The sequence below is a fragment of the Camelina sativa genome, chromosome 10, assembly GCF_000633955.1.
Source record: "Camelina sativa cultivar DH55 chromosome 10, Cs, whole genome shotgun sequence".
Classification (NCBI taxonomy): domain Eukaryota; kingdom Viridiplantae; phylum Streptophyta; class Magnoliopsida; order Brassicales; family Brassicaceae; genus Camelina; species Camelina sativa.
The window spans coordinates 14,873,855-14,883,655 of NC_025694.1; the positions used below are offsets into that span (position 1 = coordinate 14,873,855).

The following is a 9,801-nucleotide window of genomic DNA, read 5'->3' on the forward strand; positions in this document are numbered from 1 at the left end:
TATCCTAATCACATCGTTGATCAATCCGCTACAATGAATATACTCATCAGTCATCACATATGATTACAAGAACAAGATATAGTATGTCGCAGCATATTGGTGTCGGATTGTCTTATCACTCGAGTTCAAACGTACACTACACAATACATATTGTTAACAACAAGTCATTGTGGATGGGTATAGATTATATTTTCGTAGTTATGTTTATAACATATTACATATGCATAACATATTATAAAGTATTTGCAAAAAAATGTGTAAAAACATGTAAGAGTGATGATATACAATACTAGTAAAAATAAAAGAGAAGATGGAACAACATTATACTATTTCATTTTTATATTAAAAGATTACAATAAATGTTAGACAAATTTGGAGGTGAGGGTTGCCCGGTATCTACGGGAGGAAAAAGCAAGTACACGTGAGGATATGTTGAATCAGTCAAAAGCTGATCAGTTTCCACTTTTGTCTTTGTTTTTTTTTTTTTTTGTAAAAGGTTAAGCTTTATACAAAAAAGGAAAAAGAAACTAGAAAAGGAAACTAATACAACCAAAATATGAAGCTAACAGAGACGAAGAAGAAACAGTAGCTCCAGGTAGGGACAGGAGACGATCACAGATTGTACGATCCACTCCGGCTTGAACCGCTGAAGGAGGAGACGAGACGTTGGTGAAGATCCTGGCATTCCTTTCCCGCCAAAGAAGATAGCAGGTGACTTGGAGGACGAGTTTGACGATGGTTGCAGCGTTGGAACGTGGTTGTTGTTGCGCTACTTGAAGGATCCTGGTGGAGATAGAGCTTAGACCCGCTGGTGGAGATGATATGATTCTGCCCGCAAACGCACTCCGAAGAGTAAGCACACTGGAAAAAAAGATGTTCATGACTTTCAACCCTATTAGAACAGAGCACACAACTTGGCGAGACATTGATCCCCCAGTTTCTTTTGTCTTTGTTTCAGACTTTTGTTGCGCCTTTCCTATTTTTCTTTATTTTTCTCCATTGGAAATATAACAAAACACCAATCTTTTCTCTTCTTTTGTTATACGAATTTTATCATTTTCGAATTAATGATAACTACCTAAGAAATTAATACTCCATAAATATTACACTAATACATAAACTAGAACCAAATAATGAAAAACTATTTTTTGATAGTTAGCAAAGAGATATTAACATGTGGGATCGATATCTTACAATGTCAATACGCCTCCGATTACGCTTTGTCCAAATGATGTGACCCACATATAAAATCGGGTTACTGTATAATGTATGTTTAGGTAGAAGTTAGAACCGTAGAAATTAACTTAATGTTAGTTTATCCTACTGAAAATTTGGAAGTAGTAGCAAGAAATATTATCAGTTTCTAGGTTATGCTAGCTTAATGTTAGTTTATCGTTTTAAGCAAGAAGCTGGATTTAGATGAGTAATATCCAACTTTTAATCTCTTTAATTTATAGCCAAAATTTTAGTACATATTAGGAGTAGGACAACTCTAGATATGTTTGTTAAAGAAAACATACAAAATGGTATGTGACTAGGGTTTAATCAACAACCTTCAATTTGGACGTTTCATATATATTAATATATTTTCTTATTACTTTCTTTCTGAAACAAGTATATATTAATGCAATTGCGAAGTGGGGAATGATGTAATACAATTGATGGAAATCTTTTGTCTAGTTCAATCATACGAATCAGCTTATTAATTAGACATTTTAAGATTCCAACCAATTGTAAGTTTACTGATATTTTCGGTAACAAATGATTCCTTTGTGGTGGATAGGAGAGTCTCGTCAAATCGTCAGGAAAAAAACGAAGCAGAGTGCTTTAATTAGGATGAGACCGTCTTTAACTTTTTTAAGGTGCTAAAGAATCCTTTTCTGAAGGATTAAGTGTTTTCTTTTGCAAAGAAGGATTAGCCTTTTATGTTTTGCAAAGAAAACCTAATAATTGCTTTATAGAAAGAAAAAAAAGACACCTTAACTTAATAATTGTTTTATAGAATTGATTAAATTATATATTTTTAAGCATACATTATTAAATCAATACTAGATTAGGACCTGATTGATGCGCGGATTTTAAAAATGTCTACTAAAATAAAAATTTAAAAGAATATATTAATATTTTTTTGTACTTGAAAATATATTTTCCAGAAGTAAATATATAAATATTTTTAGTTAGAGATAATTTTTTACTTTAATACACTAATTTATATTTTTATATTTTAAAATTATTATTATAATAATCTAAAGCTATATTATGAGCCACCAAAACTTTTTTAAACATTAATCAATCTGAATAGTATTACGGGAGGTCAAACCCACAACCAAGCAAAGAATTGGCTAGTCAACCAAGGACCAATATTGTCAAATTTCAAAAACGTTTCGCAACTTATTCATGTTTTACATGGAGTTAACCTGTCAAAACATCATCTTATTAGAATCCACGCACAATTTTACTATATGCTTTACCACTAAAAATATGTTCTTACATCTAAAAATATATTATTGTTAAAGTTTGCTCTTTAACACTACCTATAAAATGACTTTGTGAACTATGACAACCCGTCCCGTGGACCCCACTAGCCCCCGCTAGCTGCCCTAACGGACCGTCTATGGACCCCACTAGCTCCCTGTTGGCCATCCAAATGGACCCCAAGCTGGTCCTGCGGGACATCGATCATAACCTCTCACTGTGGACAGGAACTATTCATCCAGATCAATTGGTGACAGTTTGTCCTGTGGGAAGGTTGTTAAAGGGTGGGGACCAGGGTTCGAGGAACGTCTGGCGCACCAATAACCTACTCGTGGATTTGGATGAATAGTTCCTGTCCAGAGTGAGGGGTTAGGATTGATGTCCTGCAAGACCATCTTGGGCTGGTCCCCATCCTTTAACAACCTTCCCACATGACAAGCTGTCACCAATTGAGCTGCCATAGTGAGGTGTTAGGATCGATGCCCTGCAGAGCCAGCTTGAGGTCTGTTTGGGCGGCTAGCGGGGGGCTAGCTTGGTCCACGGACGGTATGTTTGGGCATCTAGCGGGAGACTAGTGGGATCCACGGAACGGGTTGTTACATGAACAAATTAAACCAATTTTTGTTTATTTACTTTCAATTTGACACAATTCATTTTCACCACTAAAATTTGTTTGTGACAGTTTGTATAATTACTAAAATATTTCTAAAATTGTTTACTCAAAAATATTGTGGATAAAAAGAAAAAATATCTACACGATTGCAATGAGTTTATGACCAATCCAATAAAATTTGAGAAATTGAAAGATAGTTAATTTGACATAATAAAAATTAAAATTGAAAATTATAAGCACGATACTATCTGAATCTTAGATAATTTAGAGATACAAAATAAACTAAAAAAAATTAAAAATACTTCAAAATTAAAAATATTAAGAAAAAAAATAAATATTGATTTTACATATCCTTTACTAAAAAAATTAAAAATAATATAAAATATATATTTTAAAATCATAACGAATCTTGTTATATAAAGATGAAAATAAATTAAATAAAAAAATCTAAAACTACTACAATAAATTTTAAAATATAGTATTATAAAGAAGACATATAAATTAATCTTCCTTTTTTTCTTGGGTCATCATATTAATCTTACATATTCCAAATTGAAAAAAAAAAAAAAGTAGGAGAAAATTTTGATTTTAAAAAATAAGATAAACTTACCTTCCCATTAAAACAGTTTTACCAATAGAACAAATTTTAAAACAATATTTTTGAAGAAATTATTTTGTTAGATGGAAAATATGAGACGATCTATGTTTATATAGAAGTAAGTATTTACATTTTTTTGAATTAATAATTTATATTTTCTTTAATCCCTATTCTATGTTTTTGTAGAATTAATTACTTAAAATTAAAAATAAGTAAATAATGTTATAATTTCGAATTTTAAGAATTAATATATATAATCTCCTTATAATTATTTTAAAAAACGGTTTAATTTTTGTAATTCTGTTTAAAACAATATTTTTTGTTTTTTGTCGTAACTTTTAAATCTCTTTTTAAATATTAACTTTCACACATGTCAAAATATTAGATTGATAACTTGAAAAGTGTCAAAATATTGGTAATGGCTAATTTTCAAAACCCAACTTTATATAATAAGATTGTATAGATATTGGAGTAGTAAATATCAAAATATTTTACCTCTGTTTTATTGGAATTTCGTTCTTTTTTTTGCTTATATTTTGGTTACTCTTTGCTTTAAAAAAAAATATTGGCAAGTTTTATATTTGGGTAATTCTAGAACAACTATAAATGTATAATACAATTGTCAAACAAAATAATTTATCATAAATACTTGAGAAACATACAATACAATATGGGCTAATATTTTGGGCAATTCTCAAAATACATTACATTATGGGTTTATATTTTGTTCCAAAAAAGATTTAAATGGAAATAAAATTTAGTTGATAAAAATTAGATATGTGTAAGTATATATATGAAACTGTGAAAAACAAAAATAACTCTTTAGTAATATTAAAATCTATACTACTAATACAAGGATATAATTAAGAGAATTAAATGGATTCATAGACTGATTAAATTAGAACAAAGTAGTATTTCACTATAAAAGTGGTTAGTAGGAGCAATATGGAAGTAATATTAATTTCATTTGTTTATTAAGTGGTCCAAATTTCATTAATTAGGTTTAGTGGATGCCAATATACACCGCAGTTATTAAGAATGAAATTGCGGCTTTTGCAGCTTCCAAAGTGCATTACAACTTCATTGAAAAATGGCAAATCTATTTACTTGTCATCCTCGATTTTTTTTTGGGGTACATAGTTTCTTACAAAGAAAGATGTTTGTACAAAAGACCCAAGTGTTCAATTGTAATCTACATTCATATAATTAATCAGAAAATAAACTGTTTAAATATAATCAAATTAAATAATAAAACATTTATTTACTTCATCCAAAGTTCAATGGATATCAAAATAGAAACATAAAATATGCATATTTATATATCTATATTACACATTTAGTTTAAGCATATGCCTATTTGTTTGTTTTTCGCGTATCCTAAAACAATTCACTCCTAGGCATTTTCATCCTTTAATATATATACAATACGAAAATTTGCACTATTATATACAAATATAAATACTTTAATTGATCTTGCGTCACAAAGTTAAAATAACAATATTTACATAGTATATATAAATATAGATATATTTACATAAATGATATATTTAAGTGTACATTCATATATATATATATATATGAGTACTGGTATAGATAGATAAAACATACTCCACTAATTTGACAAATATATATATAAACATAATATACATACATATATTTAATGTTCGTATGTCGCAAAACATATATAGATTTTGGTTTGAATACCTATATTTTTTTGGTTTCTCTGAGGCATAATCATCTCGTAATTAACATGACCTTTTAATCTTAATTTTAGTTTATAGAGTCAATAATGAAGTGCTAAATCACCAGAAACTTATATGGCACTTGACAATTATAGTTAATGGAGTAAATTGGCCTGATTATGTAACTAATGCTGTCCCTAAGCTTTCCGATGATGTGACCCCAGATGTTGTAAGTTGTAACTTATACGATATAATATTCAAAAATATTTAAATTGTATTAATAGAATCACTATATACGTCCCATTGGTTTGACAATTGACACGTGAATTCATGTGAAGATGGTCCTTGATGTTTTGTTTCGCCATTTCTAGGATCCGACTTGACGTGATACATATGGTATCTACAAAGGAACTATAAAAAATTTATTAGTTTAATAACCAAAATTGTTAGATTGTCACTATTTTGGCTATGGCGGCAGTATAGTAGTATAGGAATAGTGGTTCGGATTTATAATACAAAACAATAGAATTGTTTCAACTGAAAGAAAAATAATAAATGATACTATAAGAATAGTTAAGAGAAAGCATAAAACATAAATGTTATATTTGTAGTAATTTTTTCTAATATAAATATTCAATATCAGTTTTATAACTAGTTTTTAAAAGTCGTACACTACTTACAACAAAAATATATAACGATAAAATGAATTAGCAATGGAGGTCAAAAAAAAAAAAAGAATTAGCAATGACGTCATGATCACTATTTATCAAGTTTGTACTACTGACCAACTTGTGAACATTTTTTTGAAGATTTTTGAAGATTTTTGATCATAGGCAGTTTCTCACTCCTATAATTAAGTTGGATGTTCAAATACAAACTCTTCACACTCTAACATAATGGAAGAAATGAGGGGAGGGGAGGGGATATTGAGGATAAGTATGTATATAATGATACATTGATACTTTTTAATTCCTTTTCGAATAAGGATTTAAAGTCTTGTTGTAATAGGGTTTAGGTTCCTATAGTTCATGGGGTTTAAGTTAATCTTATGTGATGACTATTTTGTATAAATACCAAAATTTTGTGAATTAGTAAAGTCAAATATATTCTATATCTAATTCTACAATTCCCCAGAGACCAAATCTAATTTCATCATTCCAAAACGTTTGATGTCAAGACTAGTGTTGTTTTTTGTTGTTCAAACATACATGTCATGGTATAAATATATAAGGTGAAATTTATGATAAAAGTTGAAATTTCTGTCATGGTAATAAGGTGAAATTTTTCCGTAATTAAATTTATGATTACCATATAAATTGTCCGATTACCCAAAACCCTTAGGTTAAATAAGATTGATTAAATTATAATGCTTTATATTACCTATTATTGTGTGCCATCTCCTATTGGTATATTTTGATTTATCATTATATTTATAAATTGATTGGGATTTTATCTAGAATTTTGAAAACTTTATCATTTTTGGCTTTTCAAATTACACCAAAATAGTCATGAAAAACAATAACTTGCATGTATTCTCCAGATAAAAGTTGTCCAAGTTTCACTAACTAATATGCAACATAAATGTAAAATTTTCTTAGTTATTCATTCATTATCTATTTCATACTCCCTCCGTTTCAAAATATAAGATGTTTTAGCCAAAACACGCATAATAAGAAATGTTTACTTTTAAAAAGTTTAACCAATCACAAAAAAGACTGCATAAAATAAATAATAATAAAATATAAAAGTAGTCTAAAAGTTGCCTCAAAAATTAAAAACATCTTATATTATGAAACAAGCAAAAACCTCTAAAACATCGTATATTATGAAACTTAAATAATAAATAAAAATTAACTACCGTTAAAACTAGTGATAATTGGTAACATTTTTAAAATATCTTATAAATACTTTATAAAACATATAAATACTATGTAAACCTTACAATTAATTAATACATACTTAAATTTATTAATTTTTTTAATACTCTTACAATACCCTTATAGCAGTTATCATCAAGACATACTTCCTAAATCTTATAAAAATTAATAAATTTTCTAGATTTAGTAGTAAAGAGTATTTTAAAAAAAAACACTAAAACCGTTTTTGTCAAAAAATCTCAATACTAGATGACATATTTAATTTCTTTTTGTTTTAATTTATACATTAAAATCGTATACTATATCAAAACAAAGGGAGTCTTAACTATTAGAAGTTTATATATCAAGTTTTCTTTGAAACAACATTCTAAAAATTGCAAATAATTACAATTTGTAATACAGTATATATCTAAGTGCATTAATTAACAACAATAAATCATATTTTGGTAATAACTTTTACCTTTTTTGTTAGACTTTTAGGATCGTATAGTCACAACATGCATAAACAATTTCATATATATATATATATATATATATATATATTTACGATTTTCAATAAATAAGCAAATAAACAAGAGCCTCCTCAAATCGTTCTCGCCAATAACGTCAACCATATTTTTTGGTTTATTCATGATTTTAGATTCCCTCATGTTTTATGCCATTAATTCTTTGTTGGACTATATAAACTGTATTAATTATAATACACATAGAGACTGTATATCCTTTTAGTTAGTCAACAATATTCTTAATAACCTCTCTCATTATTTAGTTGTAAAGTCATACTAAACAATCTCCCAGTAGCACCATTACCCAAAGTTTTAAAGAGACGACCACAATGGACCTCTGGTAATAATCACTAATGGTGTGCGAGTGCAACCTTATAAATATACTCACGCACGAATCAGAACTAATATAATATCGAAACGCACATATAAGCAATGCTCTCGATGTTCCTTCATCGTTTGAACCAGCAATTATATATTAACTTATGACTTTTGTGCCAATCAAAATGTAAAGTATCTAAAGGTCACAACGGCAAATATATTGTAGTTAAATACTACTAAACAAAAACAAAAAGACAAACATTCTAATATACAATACAAATGTTTATTCATTTCGTGGAAGAATAATGAAAATACAAAAGTCCCTTAATCTCGTCTCTCTGTACCTTCCAAGCTCTATATTTCAATTCTCCATTCAGAACAAACAAAGCTTTGATAGTATACTTATTTATTTTTCCAACAAGCAAAGCTTTGTAATAACCTCAAATCACTTATATTCATCTATATATTTATTTATATTTATATAGACTATTTAGATATGGCTCACTCATGAGTCAGTATGGTGGTCGCGCGTGGACCCATGTATATGGTTCGTGCCCTAACTGACCAGCCCCATTCGGAATCAGATGCGGCGGCATATTGTAACCTGGCCCTGACCCGGCCATCACAGATGGATCAGGCAGGCTACTACCCATTCCGGGTGGCGAGTCACCACCTCCATGAATCGGTCTTGAGCCTCCACCGTCTTCCTCTTCTTCCATGGGCAATCTCTCATAAGTAGCGTTAGAGAAAGTAGCAGCAATCACCATGACCGACCCTATGGCCAGGAGCGGTCCCACGACGCTACCCCCAACGACTTGACCCTGAACCCCGGCTAAGTAAACCGTTAAACCGGTTGACCCGGGTGGGGAAGGTCCAGGGAGGAAAGCACCGGTTAAGGATAAGATCTCAAACCTGCCTTGGAGAGAGACTACACCTCCTGGTGTGGCAGCTTGACGGAGGGTGACGTTAGCGACTGAGCCTGTGCCGCTGAGAACACAAACGCCGCGTTGTCTGCGTCTGGAGAAGTGAGCGATTGTGTCCGCAACGTCGCTGCCGTCGGAGATCTCCAGGACATGGCTACGGAGTGCGTTGGGGCTGTCTCTTGTCACAAAGATTGGAGGTTTAGGTTTGTTTTTTGATCCTGGTGGTCTTCCTCTTGGTCTACGGTTGACCACCTCAACTGCTCCTTCCCTAGGGTCGTCTTCTTCATCTTGGTCGTTGTCTTGGCTCTGATTCATGGCTATTCCAAGATCTCCTTTGCTAAGAAGACTTTGGTGATGATGGTTTTGGTGGTAGCCGGAGGAGGCTGAGTGGTCTACCATACCGGCTAAACCACTCTGGTTCGTCCACCAAGGGTTTGACATAATTGCTTTCCCAAAATTTGGAAATCTACTAAAAGAAAGAAGAAGGAATTGTTAACCTGATGATTTTGCCTGAAAGGTGTCTAGGGTTCCAACTTTACAAGGTCAAAAGGTGTATGTAGCTCTTTCTTGAAAATTTTCATTTCATTTTGATTTCTCTAATTTCATATGAATTTTGGAGTTGTTGATGATAAATAAAGAAGAAAAGGCTAAGGTAAGAGAATTAGATGCAATTTTGGAATGGAACTGGAATCAAAGCCAAGAAAGGCTATTGAGACTTTGATTTTCTTTCCAAGAATCAAAATCTCTCAGAGAGAGAGAGGGAGAGATAAAGTGGGCAATAATTAATTTTCCACAAGAGTTAGTAGTAT

At 30.6% G+C, this 9,801-nt stretch overlaps 1 protein-coding gene across 1 annotated transcript; it reads right to left on the reverse strand.

The window, feature by feature from the left end:
- On the reverse strand, positions 8,271–9,801 carry LOC104718987 (AT-hook motif nuclear-localized protein 20). The gene has a single exon (XM_010436817.1). The coding sequence runs from the start codon at positions 9,431–9,433 to the stop codon at positions 8,582–8,584; it is 852 nt and encodes a 283-aa protein (XP_010435119.1). The 5' UTR covers positions 9,434–9,801; the 3' UTR covers positions 8,271–8,581.

What these genes read in the sequence shown, in the direction of transcription:
- LOC104718987 (XM_010436817.1), bottom strand. Translation starts at nt 9,433, where the DNA reads ATGTCAAACCCTTGGTGGACGAACCAGAGTGGTTTAGCCGGTATGGTA.